Source organism: Pholis gunnellus, assembly GCF_910591455.1.
Source record: "Pholis gunnellus genome assembly, chromosome: 13".
Classification (NCBI taxonomy): Eukaryota; Metazoa; Chordata; class Actinopteri; order Perciformes; family Pholidae; genus Pholis; species Pholis gunnellus.
Window position 1 is genome coordinate 538,876 of NC_136540.1, and position 27,943 is coordinate 566,818.

A 27,943-nucleotide genomic window follows, 5' to 3' on the forward strand; every position below is an offset into this window, starting at 1 on the left:
ATCTCAGAGGTACATACTGTACTTTCTACTGTACTACATCAAGAGGTACATATTGTACTTTCTACTGTACTACATCTCAGAGGTACATATTGATTTATATGTATTGATATGTTATATTTTTAGAGATACGGGGTTTTCGCCGGACAGCAGCGCTACAAACACGATCTTCTAGAATATGAAGTGCTAATGTAGAATAAACTAAACAGGATATGAAGAATGAAAGAAACGCATGATTGAAGCAGATATAAATACCACGTGTTGTTCACGCGCTGTTCACCTGACTTCACGGCTCTGATGGACCCTCCTGTCTCAGGTGATGATCCAGATCCTGAAGGACATGGGGATCACCGAGTACGAGCCCCGAGTCATCAACCAGATGCTGGAGTTCACCTACAGTGAGTCCTCCAGCTGAAGACCTTCTGCTCCAAATGCTCTTCATATTCATCCTCAAACCAATAACACACAAGCACTGATATTTATATCATATTTAACTATATGAAGGTTAGAAACACAGACGTTAGTTTTTCTCTTTGTTGTGTTCAATTCTTTCAAAACTATCAGAAGAAAAGAAATAAGTAGAATAAATCGAATGTTAAAATTATGAATAATAAATAACATTTATGATACGTTTCTCATTAATAATATAACATTATGCTGCTGTTCATCTTAACATTCAACGTTGATGCTGATATTTAATGTGTTTCATCAGTTAAACAGTTCAGAGAAATATAAACAGCTGCTACATATATATATTTTATATTACAATAATATTATATATTAAAGTCCTCTATGGAAACATCAAACATGTTATTTAAAATTTCTTTGATCATTTCTTTTACAAATATTGTAAACAATTGATTCTTTGTATCCAAACAGAGGCTCAGTGTTTACATATTTAACTCTACATATTTAACTCTTTACATATTTAACTCTCTACATATTTAACTCTACATATTTAACTCTTTACATATTTAACTCTTTACATATTAAACTCTACATATTTAACTCTTTACATATTTAACTCTTTACATATTAAACTCTACATATTTAACTCTCTACATATTTAACTACATATTTAACTCTTTACATATTTAACTCTTTACATATTAAACTACATATTTAACTCTTTACATATTTAACTCTTTACATATTTAACTCTTTACATATTTAACTCTTTACATATTAAACTCTACATATTTAACTCTTTACATATTAAACTACATATTTAACTCTTTACATATTTAACTCTTTACATATTTAACTCTTTACATATTTAACTCTTTACATATTAAACTCTACATATTTAACTCTCTACATATTTAACTACATATTTAACTCTTTACATATTTAACTCTTTACATATTAAACTCTACATATTTAACTCTCTACATATTTAACTACATATTTAACTCTTTACATATTTAACTCTTTACATATTTAACTACATATTTAACTCTTTACATATTTAACTCTTTACATATTAAACTACATATTTAACTCTTTACATATTTAACTCTTTACATATTAAACTCTACATATTTAACTCTTTACATATTTAACTACATATTTAACTCTTTACATATTTAACTCTTTACATATTTAACTACATATTTAACTCTTTACATATTTAACTCTTTACATATTAAACTCTACATATTTAACTCTTTACATATTAAACTCTACATATTTAACTCTCTACATATTTAACTACATATTTAACTCTTTACATATTTAACTCTTTACATATTTAACTACATATTTAACTCTTTACATATTTAACTCTTTACATATTAAACTACATATTTAACTCTTTACATATTTAACTCTTTACATATTTAACTCTTTACATATTAAACTCTACATATTTAACTACATATTTAACTCTTTACATATTTAACTCTTTACATATTTAACTACATATTTAACTCTTTACATATTTAACTCTTTACATATTTAACTCTTTACATATTTAACTCTTTACATATTTAACTCTACATATTTAACTCTTTACATATTTAACTCTTTACATATTTAACTCTTTACATATTTAACTCTTTACATATTTAACTCTACATATTTAACTACATATTTAACTCTTTACATATTTAACTCTTTACATATTTAACTCTTTACATATTTAACTCTACATATTTAGGTTCACTGGTTGATGTTTTTCACAGCTTTAGTTCGTACTAACGGTGGATCTTCGTGATGATCACATGGTCTGCCGTGAGGACTCTGATGACATCATGACACGTGACGTGTCGGTCCTGAAGTCCGTTCTGCTGGTTCTGTTCACAGGATACGTGACGACCATCATCGAGGACGCCAAGATCTACGCCACACACGCCAAGAAGTCCAGCGTGGACGCCGACGACATCAAGCTGGCGATCCAGTGTCGCATGGACCAGTCGTTCACCTCGCCGCCGCCACGAGACGTAAGCTCCCAGCTGTTCAGGTTAACCCTTTAAACACCAGCCGCTCCCTCCTCTCACTTTACTCTCTGGGGTTTGATTATTCCTGTAATATATATATATAACATGTATATGTTATTATATATATATAAACATGTGTATATGTATACAGTCCTGCTCCTCTACAGAACCACGATGACTAGAAGTAGAGAACTAGAACAACACTTATGATGTCATCAATCATTAAGAAGAGAACACAAGATGAATCGTGTAGCAGGAAGTGACGCCACACAAACAGCTGTTCATCTGCGTTAACGCGCGATAATATAATTGTCGGAGTTCATGAATGAATGCGTTAACGTGATAATAACGCGTTGAAGTGAACGCTTTATTAGTGGAGAGATTTTAAGTAGAATAAAATATTTTTGATTAAATATCGTAATTTGAAGCTTTGATTCGGTTTCTTTTTCTGACCGTCGGAAAGATGAAAATCTGAGGCTAACGTAGTTTTTCGGGCTTCTGTCTGGTGAACGCTGCAGCGTCGTCGTGCATCCTGCCGGCGGGCTTTGTTGCCTCACTGAGTCTCTGCAGCGTTCGGTTGGTTCATAACTGAACCGAATGTAAATGTTTTCGTGCAGAAGACGAGGGACGACTCCCTGCTGTGCAGGCGGTGTGTAGTATCTGGCTCCACCACTAGATGGAGCCTCTGAACACACCGCTTCTGTGACGTGTTGATCGTCGACTAATCAAACGTTTTAGTCTCGGTTGAACACGTTTTCTGACGTCGATTCTTTGTGAGAAACTGTTTTATAGATTCAACCGATGAGTCCCAACATGAGGAGTTCTAGAGATGAGCACCGCGAGTTCTAGATACTAGGACTCTGATCAGAGCAGAGCTGGCCTGGGAACGCCTCGGGATCCCCCAGAATGAGCTGGAACACGTCAGCCTGCTGGGCTCCAGACCTCATAGAGACCTGATAACTGTGGACCTGATCAAACCGGTTTCTGGGGGCGGAGCTGCTGGTTCATGCTGGTTCATGCTCGGTCTGTTCATGATGTGTATATTTATTGTGTTACGTGTTCAGTTCCTGTTGGAGGTTGCTAGGCAGAAGAACCTGACCCCCCTCCCTCTGATCAAACCCTACACCGGACCCCGACTCCCTCCGGACCGCTACTGTCTGACTGCACCCAACTACAGACTGAAGACCGTCCAGAAGAAGGTACGAACGCGTTTTATCTGCGTGATGTTCTTCTCCTCCTCCTCTGAACATCTCGTCCGTTTCCTCTCAGGTGTCGTCGTCGGTCGGCAGGATATCGGTTCCTCGGCTCAGCGTCGGCGCCGTCTCCAGCAGACCGGGCACGCCGACCCTCGGTGAGTAACTAGAGGGTTACCCACAATGCATTGCAGCTACGCGCTCAAATTCACATGTCGAACCTTCGACACTGCTACCACAAGGAATTCTGGGAATCGTAGGAGAGAATATCAACATCACTTTCGTATTTACAGTCTTTACCCAGAGATTAAAGGAGATTATCCGATGTTTTAATGAGACATTTACATGTTTTTACTGTAAAGTTCACGCGGAGAGTCTGGAACTGAGTTCTTTAATAAACGTTCGCTTCATATTCTCAGGACGTAAACTGAAACGGTGAGACGCTTTTTGGGGTTTATTCTGCAATTAAAACCAACATTTGAACACAATACAGTTGTTTGACCAAATGCATTCTGGGAAATGTAGGCAGGGCTCCTTGAACATCATAACCCAACCAGAGTTACATCTAAACATTTGAACTTTCTTTAGATGTGTTCTGACCCGCGTTCTCTCCACAGGGACTCCGTCGATCCACTCCGTCTCCTCTAAAGTGGGGACTCCGGTGTCTCTGACGGGTCAGAGGTTCACGGTTCAGATCCCGCCGCCCTCCCAGACGGCCGCCACCAAAACCAGTAAGAGCCCCGTATCACGAGAACGAGTTCTATTCATCAGAGTCGTTTCTATTAGAAAAGTAGTTCCTCTTGTTCAAACTAGAGATTAACAGATTAACAGATGTTTCTTTTTCATGTTATTTAACGAGAGCATCGTGTAAATGTACAGATTTAATCCTCATCAGTAACAATGAAATAACTTCGACTGCAGATCGTGACGGACGTTCTAGTCTCTGCTGTTTTAATGCAAATGTGAATCTAACTTCATGCACTCGTCCTTCTTTAGAGGGTTCTTGGTTCCCCCTCAGACTGCTGAAGTTCTATTGTTCCTTTTCAGCAGACAGACGTTAGACGTTGCTTTCACTAAATAGTAGTTTGTTCTATTTCCCGTCTGTACTATTGCTGCTCAGGGACGTCCAGAGTTTCCTTTAAATCCTGTTTTTCCGTCTTTAGTTTGAGTGTTTGAACCGACGTGCTTTTATTCATCCGGTAGAAGTTTCTGGGTCCTTAACGAGCAGCGCTGTGTGGAACTGTCCCTTTAACGTCACGTAAAGACGGTAGAATGAAACATGTTTAACCCTTCGCTGCTCTTCTCCCTCCGACAGCGACGACGTCCGCGCCCGCCGTCTCCAACGTCCTCATCAACCCGTCTCTGATTGGCTCCAAGAACATCCTCATCACCACCAACATGGTGCCGCAGAACTCCAGCGACTCGCTGAAGAGGAAACACGAGGACGACGACGACTACGACGCTTTATGACAGCGCGACTGAACACGGCTCTTTTTACAAAAACTAAAAACATAAATCACCTTTTTAATAATCCTGAAATTACTGTTCTCACCAGAAACAGCTCCAGCTCATGAAGAACCGTTTGTTTTGTAGAACGTGTGTTTGACCCGAGGAGACGAGCTAATGCTGGATTCAACCTGAAAACCTGATGTTCCACTGATTTACAATAAACTGCGTCACAATCAGCCTCCGTTTCTGACCAAACTGCCTTAAAAGAAAGAAGTTTAAAAGTCCTCGTATAGCCGAGGGCTCACCGACAGGTAACCACGGTAACTAACTACTAACATGTTGAAGCGCTGCTGTTGTAACCGGCACAGCTTCTTGTTACGAGTTCAGCGGTGCAGGAAACACGCCGACCAATGCGCCGCTAATCACGTCACGTGATGCAGCTCGGCCAATCAAATGAGAGTATTCTGACCGATTTCTTGACTCGAGTGAGACGTTCACACCGTGACGCACGAGGGAGAGCAGCAACATCGTGTTAGTCAGAAAAATGATTTCACATGATGATCTCCAATCAGAGAAACGTGTTCAGAGACCAGAGCCTTCAACCCGGACAGACGGACAGTTTAACAAGTCTGGAGCGAACGACCCGAAAGAAAACAAACGAGTCCAACACGATCAGAACCTTCACGCTAGTTCAACGATTAACACAGTAGAGCGGAAACACTCGTTCATCTTATTACAAGATGAGGCAAACACATCGATGATTGACTTCAACCTGAAGGAACTAATCAGTGAAATGAATTCTTCCAAAATGAATTTATTTTAAGATGCACGTTTTTCAAAAGCTTTGTCAGTTATTCTTTAATGCAGACTTTATTTTACTGTATTATTTATAATCCATCCAGTTAAATGTGAAAACTGAGAATAATAATTGTGAAGATATATATATATATATATCTTTTGTAATGTTAATTGAACACCTCTGATATAACATGTTGAAAAAAAGTCATAAAAAGAGTCACGATGACTTGAACGAAAACTTTCAATAATTAAATGCTCAAACAAACACAACAGCGAGATCTGTTAGTTCATTTTACCTTTAATAATAAAAAGAAAACAAATAAAAATCTCAAAATAAAAAAGACATGGCAAAACAATAAACAATAGACTCTTAAATGACTATAAGAATAATCATGGTCGCGATGACACAGTGGAAGTAATAATAATAATAATAATAATAATCAGAAGCATAATAATCATAATTCTATCTTCTCTGGTGTTTTTTTCGTCCCACCAGCAAAACTCACTTCCTGTTTTTTATAGACATTATGGTAAAGCGTCGCACAGGCCGGGGCGTGGCACTTGTCAAAATATTTTCACACTTAGCAAAAAGTTACCCCACATATGCACGAGAAGGTAAGGACAGAATCACAGCTCGTACGATTCACAGCACTGCGTGGAAACAAAACTTAAATTAAAAGAACATGCTCCGAGTTTCTTCTTCTCTTCTGGGTCGCAGCTTCAAAGACTGACTGGGCGAAGGAGGAAGGAGGGAAGTTTGGCATAAAAAACAAACAAACGATTTTCTCTCCTTTTTTTACTCGCGTGGACCATCTTTCAAAAATCAACGTCCTCCTTTGCTTCCTGAAATAATAACGTCTGCAGGTCTGTGGGTTCCATTTGTCCGATCAAAGTGCTCTCGTGTCGTCTGAAATGTTCGGCGAAGGTTTTTCTTTTGTTTTGGGAAAAATGATCTGAACTACTTCCATCGGTTCGTTTAAGAACCAACAGAGAAGAGAGGAGCGTGAGAGGCCTTCACAACATGTTGAGTTTGAACGAGCAAAAGAAAAGATGGATGATGGAGAGGAGGAGGAGGAGGAGGAGGGAAACACTGGTGCTGTTTGTTTACTCTCTACTGTTTTTATTGGCTGAGAAGTTTTCATGGCACTCGTATAAATTTGGCCAATTTAAAAAAAGTTTCTACGATACTTTGTCACTGCAGGTGTTTTTCTCAGAATAGTATCGTGTTATAACACTAGTATCATGTTATAACACTAGTATCATGTTATAACACTAGTATCATGTTATAACATTAGTGTTGTAAGTCAGAATGATTTGAGAGAAAAATATTAATTGTACCAAAAAAAGTCATAATATATTCTCGTAATGTTACGCAAAAAAGGACAAATATTGAGAATATTTTTTGCAACATTTAAGGAATAGAGTCATAATTTTACAGAGAAAACGTGTCAAATTTGTTTTAATGGTGTGAGAATTCTATGAGAGCAAAGTGTCAATATTACGGTCACATGACCTTAAATAAGATAAGAATGTGAAAATAAACATTTGGGGGAAAAAGAAGTCAAAAGACGACAATCATATATATTAAGAAAGTGACCATTTTTGGGGGAAAGAAGCAGCGATGTTAACAAAGTTGTGATTATACGGAAAATATTCTTCTTCATGAAATTACAAAGAAAAAACAAGAATAAAGTTCAACGTTCCGGAGACAAAGAAGCGATAATGTAACGAGAACGGAATCAAGTTCGATCAACTGGATCTAAAAACTCCTTTAAAGTCAGTCGACTGATTTGGGATCAATTTCATGAGAAACGTTATTTATTATTTATTACTTTTGTTTTGAAGATTTTCACAAAATGATTTCGACACTTGTCTCTTAATATTTAACGTGTACGTTCTTTTTATTTAGTGACTATTTAAACATTTAACACTTTGTCATTATAAATATGTTCATTATGTGATAATGGACATTTCACACCGTTTTTGACAGAAGTTTCCTGCAAAGTAACAAAAAAAAGACTTTTACATCGAAATCGCTGCAAATTCTGTTTTTAGTCACGAAAACAATCAAAAGATTTGTCTCCATGGCGACAGTGAGATGGAGAAGGCACAATGACGTCGTCACGAAACACGAAGACGCAGATCAAAAAACGAACAAACCGATGTGATGAAAGTGCATTCAGGTCAATTGTTGAGAGATAAACAAACTAAAAACAGTATTTAAACCAGCTGGGGTCGATCGGACGCTGTGATTGGTCGGATTCTGTTTGAATTCAAAACGTAGAAACAGACGTTTTAGAGTTCAGCCTCAGTTTTAAAGAACTTCAAATCTAAAATAACGACGAGTCAGAAACACTTTTACTGTTCGTCAGGTGTAAACAGAACCAGATCGACAGGAACCGGATCCAGGGGAACCGGATCCAGAGGAACCGGATCCAGAGGAACCGGATCCGTTTACACCTGATAAAGGTCAAATATCAACGACGGCGCTTTCAGGCCATGAAAGTATAAAATAAATGTTTATCGTAAATTTACGATAAAAAAATTTATATTTCAAATTTCAGAGATAAAAACCTTGAATAAACTGAGATTATAAATAAAAACTGTGGTAACGTTAATTAATCAAATAAATACTATTATAAGTGACATATTTTAGACTCGGCGGTTCGTTAGCACAAAGTCAAATGAATCGGATTAGAAATGTTTTTATTTATTTATTCTGTAATCTCAGCAAATATTCAAGTTTTTTCTCTGTAATTATTATTATTAAATACCTAAAATGTCCCGATACGCCGGCGTAAACGTCTGCTGAGCAACAAGTCGAGACTCGAGGTCTGAAGTCTGATCGGAGTTTAAACGATTCCAGCGTCGCCAGAGTTTGTGCTCGTTGAACGTTTGGGAGTCGACTTCCTGTCGACGCGAGACAAACGGAAACTAAACCACGCGTTACTATCAAAGAAAGAAGAGTGAGTGACATCATCGTATCGAAAAAGGGTTATTCAAACAAAACAGGAAACTCCGTCAACGCTGGAATGGTTCTTTCAAAATAAAACAAGAATTTTTTTTTTACAAAATGGACGACAGGGTTCAGTGTGTTGAGAGCGGATGCTGGTGAGACCTGTGTGTGTGTGTGTGTGTGTGTGTGTGTGTGTGTGTAAAATGCATCGTCAGTATTTACTTGAAGAAAAAAACCTCAAACTGCTCGTAGAAGATTTTTCTTTTTCTTTCTGTTTCAAATATATATTTCTGTTTGTACAAGGCGGCGATTCAACAAAAAAGATTTTCAAAGTAAAAGCGGACGAGCGCTGCTGCAGGTTCTGGAGTTTCTTTTGTCACATTTCAGCTGATCAAACATTCCTTCACGTTTTTTTAACATCTGTCCTGCAGCTGCTTAACAACCTTCAGCAAAGAAACAGAAACAGAAAACGACGGAACAAATGGAGGCGGGAAGATGAAATGGCTGAAAACCCCCAAAAACCCGCGAGGCCTCCGTCCAAACATGCCCTCATCCACCCCCTCCACCAGGGAATGTGTGTGTGTGTGTGTGTGTGTGTGTGTGTGTGTGTGTGTGTGTGTGTGTGTGGGGAGCTCCTAGCAGTCCTCGTCTTTGTCGTCTACGGCACCTTTGAGCCGCAGGCGGGCGAAGTCCTCGAAGACGAAGTCGTCATCCTGGGAGACGCTGCTGAGGGCACGAAGCAGACGGTCTGAGTTAAACCCTGAACCCGGACTCGTTCAGGATCAGGATCACTTTATCATTTAAAGGATTCTGGTCTCGAGGATGTCACCGTTTACAGAAGCCCACAGGATGTTGAACTACAACTCTGTAGTCTTCAGACAATACTACCCAGAGTACTTTACTGCAGTACAAGTACTAACACCACACTGTAGAAATACTACTGCAAACGTTTTTCAGGTCAAATCTAAATCTTAAAAGTAAAAACAGGAAATCTGTCAAATAAATGTAAAGAAGAAGAAAGTGGCACAATAGTAATAGTGAAGTACAAGTAGTACAAGTACCTCAAATGTGTACTTAGTTACACAGAAGGAAACAACAAAGAGACTCACTTTGTGTCGAATTCTATCAAATTGGTGTCGATGGGGGGGTCCATCTCTGGCACAGCTGTAACACACACACACACACACACACACACACACACACACACACACACACTATTAGCATGTCACACCACTGTTTCCATGGAAACTGCTTCTTCGTCTCCATGGAGAGAAGGATGGAAAAAGAACAGAGTTGCGTAACAACAGAATGTGAATAAATGACCTTTCTGTAACACGTGTGGTTTGAATAAGGTCAAAGGTCACCTGACTGCGGGCGGGACGGCGGCGGCTCCACCGGTTTGGGATGCATGAGGATGAAGGGCAGCTCCACCGACACGTCTCTGCACAAACACAGACAGGAAGTCACCGCTCAGTCCACTTCCTGTTTGTAATCATTGAGCTCTGAACTGAATCTGCTCTGAGGACACGTCTCAACAGGAAGTGACCTCACAGCAGCTGACTGACGCTTTAAATGAGGTTTTATTCTGAAAAACAAACTGGAAGCCAACCAATCAGAGAGCTGCAGTAGACGATCGCGTGACTCTCCGCCTCTAGTGACCGCATTCTAGAGGTTAGCTTAGCACGAGGCTAATTCAGTTGCTGTTACACTATTTTATTAATTTCATTCACTTCTACTTTCTGTTGTTTTTTTCTTCAAGTAAGTTTCCATCAGTGAAACTCAACTTCCTGTAAATGTTTCAAAATAAAAGCATAAATGACAGTGTGTGTACTTCATCCAGTTTAAAGCAATTCTCTCTTTTCTTTAGAGATGTTGAACCAGTTTGAGCCACTTTAAACTTTACCTTCAACTTAAAGCAAAGCATCTCTTCTTAAAAACATTAAAAACGTGTTTGAACCAACAATGAGCCGAGTTTACGTGAGAAACGGGTTTAAAAACATTACGTTGGAGGTAAACTGGATCAAAGCTGTGAAAGAGAGCAGACGTGTTTTCATGAACACTGAGGCTGTCGGTCACATTTACCTGTCCAACATGCCTCTCAGCAGCCTGCAGGGACACACACAGGGGGGGCGGAGGAGGAAGAGGAAGAGGAGGAAGAGGAGGAGCCAAACAAAACAAAAACACAGAGGGGAGATGAAATGAAAAGCAGGAGGCGACATGTTCACAACAAGTTGACAACCTAAAGCAAGCACAGTGAGGAGCAGCTACGCTAGCAGCAGAGGGCTTCACCGCTAACAGGAAGTTAAGAGGACGAAACAGGAAGCTGAGCTGCACCAACATGGAGCCATCAGTCAGGAGTTAGTTTAAAATAACGTCAAACTTTGTGTGAAGCGGTGCGATGTGTTTATAACGAGGTCTCCAAAGACTAGAAGGTCTCAGGACGTCCTGGACCTCCAGCTGTTAAAGCAGCGACACAACTGATTTATATATAAACACGTGATCAGTAGAACATGTTTCTAGTCTCTGATCAGGTTTCATTGTAAACAACCAATCAGAGGAGAGCTAGTAACGTTAGCAGCACCGCTAACGGCTAACCAACGAGGTTCATTCAGTGACATCATGATGCCTTCAGGCTCTGCTCAGTGAACATGAGTACTGGCTGAAGCTACATTATAACGTCATCATGATGTGTTCACATGTAGTCTGTAAAATGTAGTTTTGGTGATAAACTAGAATAAATACAGTAGTTTGAAGGAGATGTTTACACATTAATATAAACAGATATTAGAGATGAATTATGATGTTTAACTTCTAACACGAGCTCTGAGCTCATTATTATGCTTCATTAATAATAATAATGAAGAGACTAGACTGATAATAACTTGATCCTTGTAGACCAGCTGATCAAACAGCATCGTTAATACGGATCATTAATGATCATTAATGATCATTAATGATCATAATTAGTATCAGAGATCGTTCTCTTCTGATCTCTGAGTTATGTTTTAATTAAACTAATGTGGGTGCAGCTTAGCAACAAATGTTAAAAAACAAATCTGTAACTCCGCTGATGACATTAACAGGAAACAAGAAGCTAAGAGGACAGGAAGTGATGTCAGCAGAGTGTGAGGGGGCAGTGTGTGTGTGTGTGTGTGTGTGTGTGTGTGTGTGTGTCGTACCCTCCACGTGAGACCACCAGCTTGACCTTGACTCTGTAGGACACCAGAATCCCCAGAACCTCCTTGTTGGTGACGTCCTTCACTCTGAAACAAAAGAGCACCGCGGTCACCTGACCACAGCAACACACCGGTACGCTCTCTGTGTGTGTGTGTGTGTGTGTGTGTGTGTGTGTGTGTGTGTTTACATGGTGGAGGAGGCCAGGTTGGTGTCTTCGTGCTTCAGCTTGCCGTCCAGAGCGAGTCCTCTCTTCTCCCGGTTCTTGTCGAGCGTCGGGGTCAGAGTGTACACCTTACAGAAGGTGGAGCTGGACGACACCTGGTCACTATGGAGACAACACGCTGTCAATCAAACCGTCAGTAGAGTCACACTGTGAGGTATGATGACGTCATCGAGTTGTTTTTAAACCAACAAACATCAACTGAAAACTGTTTTAGAGGAACTGGTTTATAAACCAGAGGTTAACGTATTAAAGTAGGTTTAGTTTGAATTGTCTTAAAAGATAAACTGGTTTAAAAATGTTTAAAAGAGATGAATAAAGTGAGTTAACAGGTTTAAACTAAACGTGAGAGAAACTAGTTCATGTTTTAAAGGTTCAGTCAGAAGATGAATACTGGTTCAGACCATGTGGACAACAGCAATACATCAGTATGAAGTTGAAAGAAACTGGATTAATATGTGTTTAAACTGTTTTTAATTGATTTAAACCGGTTTAAACAAGAGGGAAACTGGTTTAAACGTCCGATAACCAGTTTGAACACTTTAAAGCGGATTGATTTAAACAAAGTGTACTTCTGGGTGTAAAGCGTTCTCTCTCATGTGGCTGCTTCATGTCCTGAGCAACACACTGAACTGCTCCCCACAAGATAGGGAAGGGTTCAATGCAGAAGTCAAATATGACAACAATAAACCTAACTAACTTTAAAAAAACATTATTTGGATTTTTAATTTCTAAATAAGAAATTTAAAGGACCAGCAAGAAATACTGAGTCTGATCCAAGAAGGTCCTCAAAAGCCCAAATGTCCCGGAGCAGACATGAAACTGGACTTACTCTGCCTCCAGCTGGGCCACTGGACACTTGTACTGGGCAGTACTGAACAGGCAGATGTCCGCATACTGACGCACTGCAGAGAGAGAAAGTTACGGTTACACATTCACAGGACGAGGATCAAAGGACGACACGGACAGAAGAAGACAAAGAGAAGAAGAGACGGACGGACCGGAGATCTTGACTCTCTTCACGGTCTTGGTGGAGTTGTTGGTGACGTGAACGTTGACGCTGATGGGCTCTCCGTGGTAGTACAGCTGCACACGATGCATCATGGGAAAAGAAGACATTAATTAGTGACGCCTAACATTAACTAGATCTCCTCTTGGAGATTTCAACTGTTGTTCACAGTGTCGCATTATAAAGGACCTGCAGAAAGTACAGTGTGTGTGTGTGTGTGTGTGTGTGTGTGTGTGTGTGTGTGTGTGTGTGTGTGTGTGTGTGTGTGTGTGTGTGTGTGTGTGTGTGTGTGTGTGTGTGTGTGTGTGTGTGTGTACCTCCTTGTCCAGAGAGGCCTCCAGGTGTAAAGATCTGTCAGACATCAGGAAGCTGCGGGTCGTCTCCACCATCGGCTGAGGACCAGGCTTCTCCGGAGCGTACTGAACCTTCCTGATCACCAGACGCACCGAGTTCCTGCAAACATGTACGACGTTACTGCAACGTCTGCAACCTGCTTCTTTTCAGTACAAAAGCATACTGACATATAAATAAATATATATATATATATATATCTCTATCACCTTCAATATATCAACATTTACATTGTATTTCACTACATTTTCACCAAATGGTCTTTCCACTTGTTTGTACTAACACAAAGGCTAACCATTAACGGTAACACAAAGGCTAACCATTAACGTTAACACAAAGGCTAACCATTAACGTTAACACAAAGGCTAACCCAGTAACGTTAACACAAAGGCTAACCATTAACGTTAACACAAAGGCTAACCATTAACGGTAACACAAAGGCTAACCATTAACGTTAACACAAAGGCTAACCCAGTAACATTAACACAAAGGCTAACCATTAACGGTAACACAAAGGCTAACCATTAACGTTAACACAAAGGCTAACCCAGTAACGTTAACACAAAGGCTAACAATTAACGTTAACACAAAGGCTAACCATTAACGGTAACACAAAGGCTAACCCAGTAACGTTAACACAAAGGCTAACCATTAACGTTAACACAAAGGCTAACCATTAATGTTAACACAAAGGCTAACCATTAACGTTAACACAAAGGCTAACCCAGTAACGTTAACACAAAGGCTAACCATTAACGTTAACACAAAGGCTAACCAGTAATGTTAACACAAAGGCTAACCATTAACGTTAACACAAAGGCTAACCATTAACGTTAACACAAAGGCTAACCATTAACGTTAACACAAAGGCTAACCCAGTAATGTTAACACAAAGGCTAACCATTAACGGTAACACAAAGGCTAACCATTAACGTTAACACAAAGGCTAACCATTAACGTTAACACAAAGGCTAACCCAGTAACGTTAACACAAAGGCTAACCATTAACGTTAACACAAAGGCTAACCATTAACGGTAACACAAAGGCTAACCATTAACGTTAACACAAAGGCTAACCCAGTAACGTTAACACAAAGGCTAACCATTAACGGTAACACAAAGGCTAACCATTAACGTTAACACAAAGGCTAACCCAGTAACGTTAACACAAAGGCTAACAATTAACGTTAACACAAAGGCTAACCATTAACGGTAACACAAAGGCTAACCCAGTAACGTTAACACAAAGGCTAACCATTAACGTTAACACAAAGGCTAACCATTAATGTTAACACAAAGGCTAACCATTAACGTTAACACAAAGGCTAACCCAGTAACGTTAACACAAAGGCTAACCATTAACGTTAACACAAAGGCTAACCATTAATGTTAACACAAAGGCTAACCAGTAACGTTAACACAAAGGCTAACCAGTAACGTTAACACAAAGGCTAACCATTAACGTTAACACAAAGGCTAACCATTAACGTTAACACAAAGGCTAACCAGTAACGTTAACACAAAGGCTAACCATTAACGGTAACACAAAGGCTAACCAGTAATGTTAACACAAAGGCTAACCATTAACGTTAACACAAAGGCTAACCATTAACGTTAACACAAAGGCTAACCAGTAACGTTAACACAAAGGCTAACCATTAACGTTAACACAAAGGCTAACCAGTAACGTTAACACAAAGGCTAACCCAGTAGCACAAAGGCTAGCTTATCTGTTTTTCTAAAACCTCCAGACAATAAATAAATGATCAAAGGAGTTGGTGAATAATGTTCTGTTGATCAGCTAACCCTTTGATCCACTGAATCAGAACCTTTAACTTCGTCTAGTTTCAGGAAATGAAACAAACATCTCATGGGACACGTAGATTTGGAGACGTTCATGAAACTTGATGTGGACCTTCTTCCTCTGAGAGCTTTAGGTCCTCAGAAACCTCATGAACCAGCTTCTGAACTCACCTCTTGTGAATCTTCTCTTCTATTGACTTGGCACAGAAAGCTCTGATCTCAAAGTCGACACCACAGGCCTGTAGAGAGAGACGAGACAAAGACGAAGAGTTCTTAATTCTCACGTCTAAACCAGCTGAATCCAAAGACAGAAGCAGTTTGAATGCAGGAAAACACTGAGTGTGTGGGTGTTACCTTCCCAGTGTCCTCTGGGCCGGGCTGTAGAGTGACTGAACACGGGAGGTTCTGAGGAATCTGAATCAGCAAAGAGAAGAAAACCAACAAATACAGTCAGCGGTTTCACCAAGGGTTAAGTTGGCAAGTGGTCGCGCCTAAATTTAAATAGTTTTCAGGATATCCAACCTTTGTTTCTTTATAATACATTTAATACTTGACATGTTTCTTTACAGGGTTTGTATAAAGTCATTAAACTGTCATGCAGACCATTTTACACTCGACTGCAAACCTCTGAAGGTATATATTATAAATTCTGATGGAGCAAACAGAATCACATCATCTGCAAAGAAACAACACGAAGATCCCCAAAACTTTATCTTTAGATCCTGTTTATTAAAATCACAAACAGAAACACCATCCGACACCCACTGGAGACGTGTTTACGGAGTAAAATTAATATCTATATAGATATATATACACAATATTATAATATAATAATTATAATATGTAATGTTAGTGTCCAGATCACTAGTGTTTATTAGTGCCCAGATCACTAGTGTTTATTAGTGCCCAGATCACTAGTGTTTATTAGTGCCCAGATCACTAGTGTTTATTAGTGCCCAGATCACTAGTGTTTATTAGTGCCCAGATCACTAGTGTTTATTAGTGTCCAGAACACTAGTGTTTATTAGTGCCCAGAACACTAGTGTTTATTAGTGCCCAGATCACTAGTGTTTATTAGTGCCCAGATCACTAGTGTTTATTAGTGCCCAGAACACTAGTGTTTATTAGTGCCCAGAACACTAGTGTTTATTAGTGCCCAGATCACTAGTGTTTATTAGTGCCCAGAACACTAGTGTTTATTAGTGCCCAGATCACTAGTGTTTATTAGTGCCCAGATCACTAGTGTTTATTAGTGCCCAGATCACTAGTGTTTATTAGTGCCCAGATCACTAGTGTTTATTAGTGCCCAGAACACTAGTGTTTATTAGTGCCCAGATCACTAGTGTTTATTAGTGCCCAGAACACTAGTGTTTATTAGTGCCCAGAACACTAGTGTTTATTAGTGCCCAGATCACTAGTGTTTATTAGTGCCCAGAACACTAGTGTTTATTAGTGCCCAGATCACTAGTGTTTATTAGTGCCCAGATCACTAGTGTTTATTAGTGCCCAGAACACTAGTGTTTATTAGTGCCCAGATCACTAGTGTTTATTTGTGTCCAGATCACTAGTGTTTATTAGTGCCCAGAACACTAGTGTTTATTTGTGTCCAGATGACTAGTGTTTATTAGTGCCCAGAACACTAGTGTTTATTAGTGTCCAGATCACTAGTGTTTATTAGTGCCCAGATCACTAGTGTTTATTAGTGTCCAGATCACTAGTGTTTATTAGTGTCCAGATCACTAGTGTTTATTAGTGCCCAGAACACTAGTGTTTATTTGTGTCCAGATCACTAGTGTTTATTAGTGCCCAGAACACTAGTGTTTATTTGTGTCCAGATCACTAGTGTTTATTAGTGTCCAGATCACTAGTGTTTATTAGTGTCCAGATCACTAGTGTTTATTAGCGTCCAGATCACTAGTGTTTATTAGTGCCCAGATCACTAGTGTTTATTAGTGCCCAGATCACTAGTGTTTATTAGTGCCCAGATCACTAGTGTTTATTTGTGCCCAGATCACTAGTGTTTATTAGTACCCAGACTCACAGTGAAGTAGAACGGGTGTGCATGTTGGCCCAGTTTCTTCAGCAGCCTCTCTTGCAGCCGACTGTTGGGTTTCTTCTCTTCAGGCACTGGAGGGAAGGCCTGAGAGAGAGAGAGAGAGAGAGAGAGAGAGATACAGGGAGAGGATGATGATGATGACTATATTAAAAAAAGACAAAGATTAACGACTTCAAACTAAATATTAATTTTACAGTAGCGTTTTAGATCCTTTGTTCTGTAAAAATACTCTGATACAGTATAATTACTAATACCACGCAGTAAAAACACTCTTATACAGTATAAGTACAAATACCACAGTAAAAATATTATTATACAGTATAAGTACAAATACCACACAGTAAAAATATTCTGTTACAGTAAAATGTTCCTTCTGTAAAAGTATGTCAGTATAATCAGTCAAATGTAGTTAAAGTATTCAAACGGTGACTGTTGTACAATTATATATTATATCATTAGAGTATTAATACTAATACATTAATGTAAAAAGAGGACTTTACTGTTTTTGTTCAGCTGGAGCTCATTTTGAACTTTGAACTTTTTGAACACTTGAATTATTTTCGTTGCAGATTTCGTTACTTTTCTCCATTAATTGATCAATGGAGTGATTGATTGATTGGTTGATTAATTGATTGGTTGATTGATTGATTGATTGATTGGTTGATTGGTTGATTGATTGGTTGATTGATTGATTGATTGGTTGATTGATTGATAGGTTGGTTGGTTGATTGGTACATCTGGTGATGAAGGTGTAGTTGGAGGTCAGCAGGTGAAGCTCACCTGGAAGGTGGAGATGTAGAGATCCTTCCTGAAGGACAGACCCAGGACGTCCAGGTCCTCACGGCCATACCGAAACGCACAGGTGAGCGTGACGAAGACTACAGGGAGGAAGAGGAGAAATGTTTTAGAGAATATTCACCTCATAACAGCATTTAAAACTATTTATGATCTATAAATAATTTTAGTCCATTTGTTATTAAATGTTTCAAAACATTTATTTCTTCTGTTTCAAAGCTGCTGTACACAAATACTACTAAAACTTCTACTACCCTTTTATACCTGCACACACGTCTGCAATAGTCTCATAGATTAAAAATGTTCATATATATTCTGTATTTTATAAATATTATATTTATGCCTGCAAACACATCTACAATAGTCTTATTTTAACTATTTTATAGCTGCACACATGTCTATCACAGTATTATATATATGAAAAATACAATACATACATACACATACATATATAGTATTTGTAAATATTGTATTTTATACCTGCACACATCTGCAGCAATATTATATATATTATTGTATTTTAATTTATTTGATATATATATATATTTTATTTACACCTACACACACGTCTACCGCATTTTTTAATTATATTTTTTTCATGTATTTATGTATGTTCTATTTTTTTATTATTATTAAGCAACATTTTTAACACAAGAACCGGGCAGCGAGCGGTGAACAGCTGTTTGTGGCGTCTCTTCCGTCTCTTCCTGTTTCCTTCACCTACGTTCCCCTGGGTCCTAAGTCCCTCCATGTACAGCTTCTTATCACCCTCTATGTACCAACGTACATTTATAACAAACACCACACATATTACGCTAATCAGCGTAGCATAGCGTCTGACCAACATACCAAAAAAATAAATAAATAAATGATTCATTTAAATTATTTTTTTGAGTTTTTAAAGTGTTTAGTTTGTAATATGTATAATAATCATATCATTTAGTTATCACTACTGAGAGTTTAACAAACATTAAAACATGACGTAGATAGGTTTCAGGTTTCAAGATGTATATTTAAATTCATCTCTGACACACATGAAGATAAAGTTGTGAACACCGGCTGAATATCTATGATCAGAATCATTATAACTGTGTTATAACTGCTGCTGTGTGAAGAGAATCCTGCTGTTAACAAGAACCTGATGAGTTTAAATTGTTTACAAACCAAATGTTATTGACCTTTAGTTCATAGAGCAGCACTTTAAAATAAAAGTAAACAATACACTACTTTAGAATTCATTATTGAATTTTGTGCATAACAATGAGATTAATCATGATTAAAAATGTTACTCGTTGCCCAGCGCTAGTTATTTTCTATTTTATATACATTCTATATTTCAAATATATTATATTTTATACCAACACACATATCTTAAAATATATCATATTATTTAAATGTATATATATATATTAACATCTGCATTTTTCTGTGTTTTATGTCTTGTACTTTGTACTTGCATGTATTTTGTAGTAGTTTTGTTGGAGGACGCTTCACTGTCATTGTTGTACAGACGACAAATGAAGACTTGATTAAGAACTGAAATCTAATTCTAATAATATAGAAAGATAAACATATTATCGATGAGTTTTAAACGTGGTAATATACTTCATAGGAGCCAAATAAACTCGTAACAACACAGACAGTAAACATGATGAGACACCAGATGTTAAGATAAAGAACCAGATGTTCTACCTTTCCTGTCTTTCAGGTACTCGGGGTCCACGAGGATCACTCCATCTGAGAGCGGGAAGAACACAAACCACCGCGTCATCGTCTTTAAAAGATCCCATCGACCAATCACAAACACACGTTCATTCATTCAGTTTAACCTGTAAACAGCTGCTAAACAGCTGCTAAACAGCATACGAATTAACAGCTGATTAACAGCTGATTAACGTCCACAAGCTTCCCAGGACTCTACTGACCCTCTTGATAGAATGTGACGATACGAACCTCCAGATTCCAGATGTGCTGACTCACCTACTGGGTCCACGTGGTCCAGGTGATCCACGAAGTCTCTCTTTCCCAGGTAGACCGTCACCTGCACCGACCAATCACAGCGTCACACGTCGTACTGTCGTTCACTCAGGGGTTCATTTTATGTTTCATGACTGAAACCTCATGAAGGATCACATCAAACATTTTAAAACACAGATGTGTAGTTTCATCAGTGAAACAGCTGGTTATTGTAGTTTTTAATCGAGGTAACAGGAGGAAATAGAGCGTCAGTCGGGGACTATTTTTAGCAGCGGATTAATCCTCATTTGGGGCTCTAGTGAGTCAGAATGACCGACAGCGACTTTGTTTACATCAATAAAAAATGATTAAAAAGACAATAATGTGTTTAAACGTCTGATGAATATTAATATTCTACTGATACTCCTGTTTAAACGCAGCAACTTCTCATTAAATATGATTATTTATTGTCTTTCCCAGGAATCACGTCTGGATGACGTGAAACTGATTTTTATCTAAATTGACAATAACGAGCACAAACTCACTCAAATTACAAAATCGGATTATTTTGCACTAAAAGTCTTAAACAGTAAAATACAGAAATAGACGTTACCACGTGGTTATTTTATATAAACTATTTATTTATTGAACTACCAGAAAACATGCTACCTGCTGATATACAGCGTTTGATTTAATTATTTTAATTTTGACCTGCACACACGTCTATCACATTATACATGATATATTCATATTTTAATAACATTTTATGCTTTATTTTTATATATATATATATATATATATATATATATATATATATATATATATATATATATATAAACGTCTGCACTATTTGGTGGTTGGTGTCTGGGATTGTAGTACTTGCATGTTTTTATATATAGTTTTTACATCATATGTAACAGAATAATACATAAATCATGTGATCCTGTTTAAATAACACGGATCACATCCACAGTAATAACTGAGTATTACTGTGGATGTGAACGCAGTATTTCCATAGTAATGAAGTACACGATACTCAGTTATTCCTTCATTTAGCTTTTTAGGATTTTATATAGAAACATGTTTATGTTCATGTCAGTAGTATTTCTCCTCTGTGGCTGCAGTACTTTTAAATACTCTGAGGATTCTTCTGTACTTCGACACGTACTGAAGTAGTATTTCCTTGTGGTATTACTACTTGTACTACGTGGATATATTTCATCACAGTTGCAGAATAAATAACTCACCTTACAGTTGGGACTCGACTTCTTGAAAACTCTGAGAAGTTTGGAAAGAGGAAGAAGAAGAAGAGGAAGAAGAGGAAGAAAAAGAAGAAGAGGAAGAAGAGGAAGAAAAAGAAGAAGAGGAAGAAGAGGAAGAAGAAGCTGTTAGTCTGATTTTATATATTTGGTTTAATTTGAGTTCAAATCAACAAATAACGAGGAAGAAAAACACATGAAGACGTTTTTAAAGTGATGAAGAGTTTTCCATCTGAGGACACGTTTGTTGGTCAGAGAGGGAAACTGTCCATATGATCGTTATGTTATTATGGGATGTCACCACAGAGCTCCATGAGACACAAACCTCAAAACAGAACATCCAGTGTTTAGAGAGAAGCTGTGAACTCTTCAAACCTCACACAGAAACACAATTCAAGAGATAAATAAGAGTGTATTTTTATTGTCATTATTAATGAAGCATAATAATGAGTTTAGAGCTCGTGTTAGAAGTTAAACATCATAATTCATCTCTAATATCTGTTTATATTAACGTGTAAACATCTCCTTCAAACTACTGGATTTATTCTAGTTTATCACCAAAACTACATTTTACAGACTACATGTGAACACATCATGATGACGTTATAATGTAGCTTCAGCCAGTACTCATGTTCACTGAGCAGAGCCTGAAGGCATCATGATGTCACTGAATGAACCTCGTTGGTTAGCCGTTAGCGGTGCTGCTAACGTTACTAGCTCTCCTCTGATTGGTTGTTTACAATGAAACATGATCAGAGATCAGAGACTAGAAACACAAGTTCTACTGAGTCAGTGAAACTTTATTTACACTCTGATGATTAACGATAAACTTTATTTACACTCTGATGATTAACGGTAAACTTTATTTACACTAATGGTTAACGGTAAACTTTATTTACACTAATGGTTAACGGTAAACTTTATTTACACTCTGATGGTTAACGGTAAACTTTATTTACACTGTGATGGTTAACGGTAAACTTTATTTACACTCTGATGGTTAACGATAAAACTTTATTTACACTCTGATGGTTAACGGTAAACTTTATTTACACTCTGATGGTTAACGGTAAACTTTATTTACACTCTGATGATTAACGGTAAACTTTATTTACACTCTGATGATTAACGGTAAACTTTATTTACACTGTGATGGTTAACGGTAAACTTTATTTACACTCTGATGGTTAACGATAAAACTTTATTTACACTCTGATGATTAACGGTAAACTTTATTTACACTCTGATGGTTAACGATAAAACTTTATTTACACTCTGATGGTTAACGATAAACTTTATTTACACTCTGATGATTAACGGTAAACTTTATTTACACTCTGATGATTAACGGTAAACTTTATTTACACTCTGATGGTTAACAGTAAACTTTATTTACACTGTGATGGTTAACGGTAAACTTTATTTACACTCTGATGATTAACGGTAAACTTTATTTACACTCTGATGATTAACGGTAAACTTTATTTACACTCTGATGGTTAACGGTAAACTTTATTTACACTCTGATGATTAACGGTAAACTTTATTTACACTCTGATGATTAACGGTAAACTTTATTTACACTCTGATGGTTAACGGTAAACTTTATTTACACTCTGATGATTAACGATAAACTTTATTTACACTGATGGTTAATGGTAAAACTTTATTTACACTCTGAGGGTTAACATGAAAACTTTATTTACACTGAGGGTTAACGGTAAACTTTATTTACACTCTGATGGTTAATGGTAAAACTTTATTTACACTGAGGGTTAACGGTAAACTTTATTTACACTCTGAAGGTTAACGGTAAACTGTGTCATTAGTCTGAGGTTCACTACAACACTACATGAAGGAAACGCCTCATCAACAGTCAAATGTTCATCAACATGAAGCATCTTTTAGGACAAAAATCGTTAAAATATCAGCTTGAAATGTGGATTTTAACAAGAGGAATAAACTACAAAAGGGCACGATAATACAAGAATAATATTATTGATGATCACAGTATTGATCAGAACCAGCAGCTTCCTCACAGCACTAACGAGTGTGAAACGTTCACTTCCTTCCTTCTACTGGAGGCCACAACACACAAACAGGAAGTAACAAACGTCTCCGGTTAGAAGACGAGTCGCTGCTGCTTTCACTGTTCTAACAAACAGCTGACGGCTGCTTCCTGTCACAGATTCCTTTCACCTCCCGTTTTATTTCCATCACTTCAAAGCAACCGTTAAAACTGATTCACAGCTTTTTAAAAGCTCCACTTTGTTTTCTTGTAAATCTGCAGCTCAAAACATCAATAAACTGTTTAACGAGTTGTAGGAGTTCATGTTCTGAGTCTAACGTTACAAATCACAGGCCGATAAACATGAGTTCAGCCTCCTGTTTTTCAAAATAAAACCCGACATGACGCTGTGTTTTTAACCGTCTGAGCATCAGATGTTTGTCGGCCGCCGTGGGAATAAAACTCTTCAGGAAAACAGTAAACACACTTTAACGCTCGACTGGCTGCTTCCACAACAGCTGATCCACCTGCTGCAGGTGAGGAGAGGGGGGGGGGGGGGGGGGGACGTGTCTCTCTCTCTGTTGGAGGAGTTCTGGTTTCAGTGGAGACGTGTATCGTCCCATAATGACACGGACATGTTGCCGTGGTTTGAGAAACAGGAAACACATTTCAAATAAAAGGCGTTAACGATGGTGGAATACACCAGCAGCAGTATTTCATATATTCTTTGATTTAACTGTAATTTCTCCTCTGATGTTTGTAATGTTTTATTCTGAAAGGCCTCGTGTTTTAAAGGTCTGTGGCCGATAGCATCATAGAATCAACATTAGGGAACCAATTAGTGGAAAAAGTCTTACAAATATATCAAAAACCTTTTTTCAAAAATGTCAGTCATAAAAATATATAAAAGTATTCAAAAAATATCCGATAAATATGTTTACAAAAAAATCTGAAAAATAGCAACAATTACAGGTAAAATATGTGAAATAAAATTGTGAAAAATGTCAGAAAAATATTTAAAAAATGTCCAAGAAATATGTAAAAAAAACATCCCATGAATGTTAAAAGGTTATTAGTAAAATATGTAACAAAATATTTCCCATAAATATCGTTATCTAAACTATGAGCCACATCACATGCTGCTGTGAAAGAATCTGGACTCTTATTTATTTAAATCAGGTTCTCCAAAGACACGACCAGCAGTCTGTTAGTGTGGAACGTTCCACTTCCTCATAAGCTGGCTCTTATTTTGGTAGTTCGCCCTCCCTTCCTGTCCGTCCTGGTGACGTTTGAGTCGACCGGTCAGAATCAAGTGACGCTCTGAAGGTTAAAGACTGTTTCACACCAACATGGAGACAAAAGATGAAGTGGTCTCTAGACACACTACTGAACTACGTTTCTACTTCAGCTTCAATATTTAAATAATCAGTCCACGGGGAAATTTATCCGCAACTATTTTCACAATGAATCGTTGTTTTTCAAACAAAAATACCAAATATTGTCTGATTCCAGCTTCATGTGATGATCTGTTGGTGGAATAAAACAAACGGATTAAATAGATCGACCTGGACTTTAACAGACGAGGAAATAAATAAAGAATCAATTCAGGGCTTTTATTTTGATACATTTTGACTATTCAGGGCTTTTATTTTGTCTTGACTTCACTTCCTGGTCATAAAGCTGAGCTGCTGCTGAACAGCTCAACTTTATGCAAATGTCTTCTGACCCTATAAACGTAAACCACCAAGAACAATTTGACTGGTTACACACACACACACACACACACACACACACACACACACACACACACACACACACACACACACACACACACACACACACACACACACACACACACACACACACACAGAGGAAGTGAAGAAGTGTCTCCTGTTAACGACATTCTGAAGTGACTTCACACAAACAGAAGTTCAGCTTCAGAGAGACGCCGACGTCTCCTCAACCCGGAATCAGACTGTTTGTCCGTTAGCTTAGCATCAGATGTGTCTTTGGTACTGGTAACCACAACAACACGCACCATAAACAACAACAACAACAACAATACCCAAAGTGGATTGTTCTCATCGTCCATTAAAACACAAGAAGAAGAAATAAACTGATGTAACGTCCTGAGAAGCAGCCTCAATGGATTTGAAATAGGAAAAGATCAAAGAGATGTATTGATTCTCAGCTCATAGTTCTGTTATTACATGTTGTATTGTATCCTCTCGTTATGCTGATGATTTGTTTTCTCTTTGCACGGTTATCTTCTGTTAACAAGTCAACAGTAAAAAGCTTTATTTTCCCCTCAGGCGATGAGATTAAACACCGATAATCTGTCAGTGGTACTCGTTTCCTCCTCCTCCTCCCTGTTTCCTAACAGGAAGTGAGTGAAGTGTGAGCAGAGGAAAGCTTTATCGACACCAGTGCACAACACAACACAACACAACACAACACAACACAACACAACACAACACAACACAACACCTGAGAGCAGGAAGTCTCTAAAGAAGCTCACACCTGAAACATGAACCTTCTTCAGCTGGAAACAGGAAGTGTGCTCATCAATAAGATGCTCTCACAAACACCAGATCTAGAGGTACATGTAGTACTCTATACTGTACCACACCTCAGAGGTACATGTAGTACTCTATACTGTACCACACCTCAGAGGTACATGTAGTACTCTATACTGTACCACACCTCAGAGGTACATGTAGTACTCTATACTGTACCACACCTCAGAGGTACATGTAGTACTCTGAGGTGTGGTACAGTATAGAGGTACATGTAGTACTCTATACTGTACCACACCTCAGAGGTACATGTAGTACTTTATACTGTACTACACCTCAGAGGTACATGTAGTACTCTATACTGTACTACACCTCAGAGGTACATGTAGTACTTCTCACTGTACACCTGATCTAACGTCATAAAGGACTTCAGTGAACACAGGTGACTCCCTGAGGCTTTTAACGGAAGCTGAAAGCTGTCGCGTGAACACTTCCCCTCCGCTCACCTGTTCACTGTGACGGCTCAACAACACCTGCGTGACACCGCACTGCCTCTCACGAGCTACATGTCAAAGAGAAGCCTCCTGAATAAACATGTATAGATAATAAGCACGAGTTAGTGGCAGGCTAACGCAGGTAGAACCACAAGCGCTCCTCCAATCAAAAACACATGAATAGTAAACAAGCCTCGTGTATTTAACAACATAAAACAAAACTCTACATGTTTATGAATCATTTAAATGTTGCACTAAAGTCGTCTTCGTCATAATCCACCTATCAGCACTTAAAAACAACACAATCGTAGGTTTAACTCTATATTTTCATTGGTGGATAACCGCCCACTACGGCCGTGTTGTGTTGTTAACGCCTCGTCTACGACACCAACGGACGGGTCACATTCACGGATAAACGGCGAGGCTGCACGCGCTGCGCGGTGACCCGGCTCTGATGTGTTGAGTCGGTTATTTAAATTGTTTTAGCTCAAGAGAGGGACATTGACAAGATATCAAAATGCGTGAGAACGGATGCTAGCAGCTAAGCTACAGCGGCTAGCGGCTGTAGCTTAGCTGCTAGCCTAGCCTAGCCTAGCTGAGCCGTCTCTTACCTGGTGCCCGCCTTGTCCCCCATCTCCTCGGCAGAGATCCCGACCTAAACGAGCCCGGACCCCCGGAGGTGTCTCGACTTTATAGGAGAACGAGAGTGTTTCTTCTTCAGGGTTCAGCTCCGTTCACCCTCCATCAGCTAGTTAGTATGCTAATTTAATTTAGCGCCGCCTCGGCTCCTCTCTGGCTTCTTCCGCAAAGGCAGGATCTCTGTGTGTGCGTGCGTGTGCGCGTGTGTGTGTGCAGCGGCTGCAGATCACGTTGCGCAACGCAGAGCGTCTCCAGCAAACATGACAACACGAGGCACTGAATGTTAACAAGTAGATGATACAGAGACGACGACTAGTACTATTACTACTGCTATTACATATTAATATCGTGTTTATCAACCTGCTGCACTACACACACACACACACACACACCTGTCTTCTAAATAACACATCTACAGTTGAGATTTACTCTGTAATAGTATTTTAAAAATGCAGAAAACTTGATAAAACGATTATTTTAGTATTTTAGTCGTTCAACCAGCTGCCTGCTAGCTTAGCATAGCATAATGACTGTAAACAGAGGGGAACTGTTAGCCTGGCTCGGTCCTCTGAAGCTCAACAGCTCATGTTTAAACATTTAAATTCAGTTTTATGTTCTTTATGTACCCGACTATTTCCTGTTAGTGCTGGTACTGCACTAAGGACAGTTTCGAGGTACTTGTTCCTTGCTTGAATATTCCCATGTTTCTTTGACATACTTCTACTCTACCACAACCAAGAGGTACATGTTGTACTTTTTACTGAATATTGTACTCCTCAAATTTTACAAATAGACTTTAAAATAAGTTCCTAACCATCAGTATATTAAA

At 38.4% G+C, this 27,943-nt stretch overlaps 2 protein-coding genes across 3 annotated transcripts in view; one reads left to right on the top strand and one right to left on the bottom strand.

Moving 5' to 3' along the window:
• The window catches only part of taf9 (TAF9 RNA polymerase II, TATA box binding protein (TBP)-associated factor), a 6,901-nt gene extending 464 nt beyond the window's left edge, over positions 1-6,437 (top strand). The window contains exons 2-7 of the mRNA XM_079171648.1: positions 314-395; positions 2,302-2,438; positions 3,500-3,634; positions 3,705-3,786; positions 4,246-4,359; positions 4,944-6,437. Of these exons, the coding sequence (XP_079027774.1) occupies positions 314-395; positions 2,302-2,438; positions 3,500-3,634; positions 3,705-3,786; positions 4,246-4,359; positions 4,944-5,098 (705 nt within the window). The 3' untranslated portion in view covers positions 5,099-6,437. The remainder of the gene's footprint in view (positions 1-313; positions 396-2,301; positions 2,439-3,499; positions 3,635-3,704; positions 3,787-4,245; positions 4,360-4,943) is intronic.
• Positions 6,158-27,272, bottom strand: LOC306705004 (arrestin red cell). 2 transcript variants are annotated; one of them, XM_079171641.1, is made up of 16 exons: positions 27,087-27,272; positions 21,446-21,476; positions 20,223-20,283; positions 19,935-19,979; positions 18,228-18,325; positions 17,433-17,531; positions 15,746-15,805; positions 15,563-15,630; positions 13,555-13,690; positions 13,230-13,314; positions 13,061-13,133; positions 12,196-12,333; positions 12,011-12,094; positions 10,196-10,272; positions 9,941-9,995; positions 6,158-9,554 (listed from the first exon to the last, which is right to left on the bottom strand). In XM_079171641.1, exons 1-16 carry the CDS (start codon positions 27,107-27,109, stop codon positions 9,467-9,469), a joined length of 1,221 nt encoding a protein of 406 aa, XP_079027767.1. In that variant the 5' UTR covers positions 27,110-27,272; the 3' UTR covers positions 6,158-9,466. The 2 variants fall into 2 exon arrangements, with proteins under 2 accessions (XP_079027767.1, XP_079027766.1); XM_079171640.1 differs by having other exon boundaries at positions 6,158-9,557.
• Between the last annotated feature and the right edge of the window lie 671 nt (positions 27,273-27,943).

Excerpts from the sequence above, each read along its gene's own strand:
- LOC306705004 (XM_079171640.1), bottom strand. The coding sequence starts at position 27,109 with ATGGGGGACAAGGCGGGCACCAG. Across the intron at positions 20,284-21,445 it reads AGTCGAGTCCCAACTGTAAG|GTGACGGTCTACCTGGGAAA; the intron begins GTGAGTTATTTA and ends TGGTCGGTGCAG. Across the intron at positions 13,315-13,554 it reads AGGCCTCTCTGGACAAGGAG|CTGTACTACCACGGAGAGCC; the intron begins GTACACACACAC and ends CATCGTGTGCAG.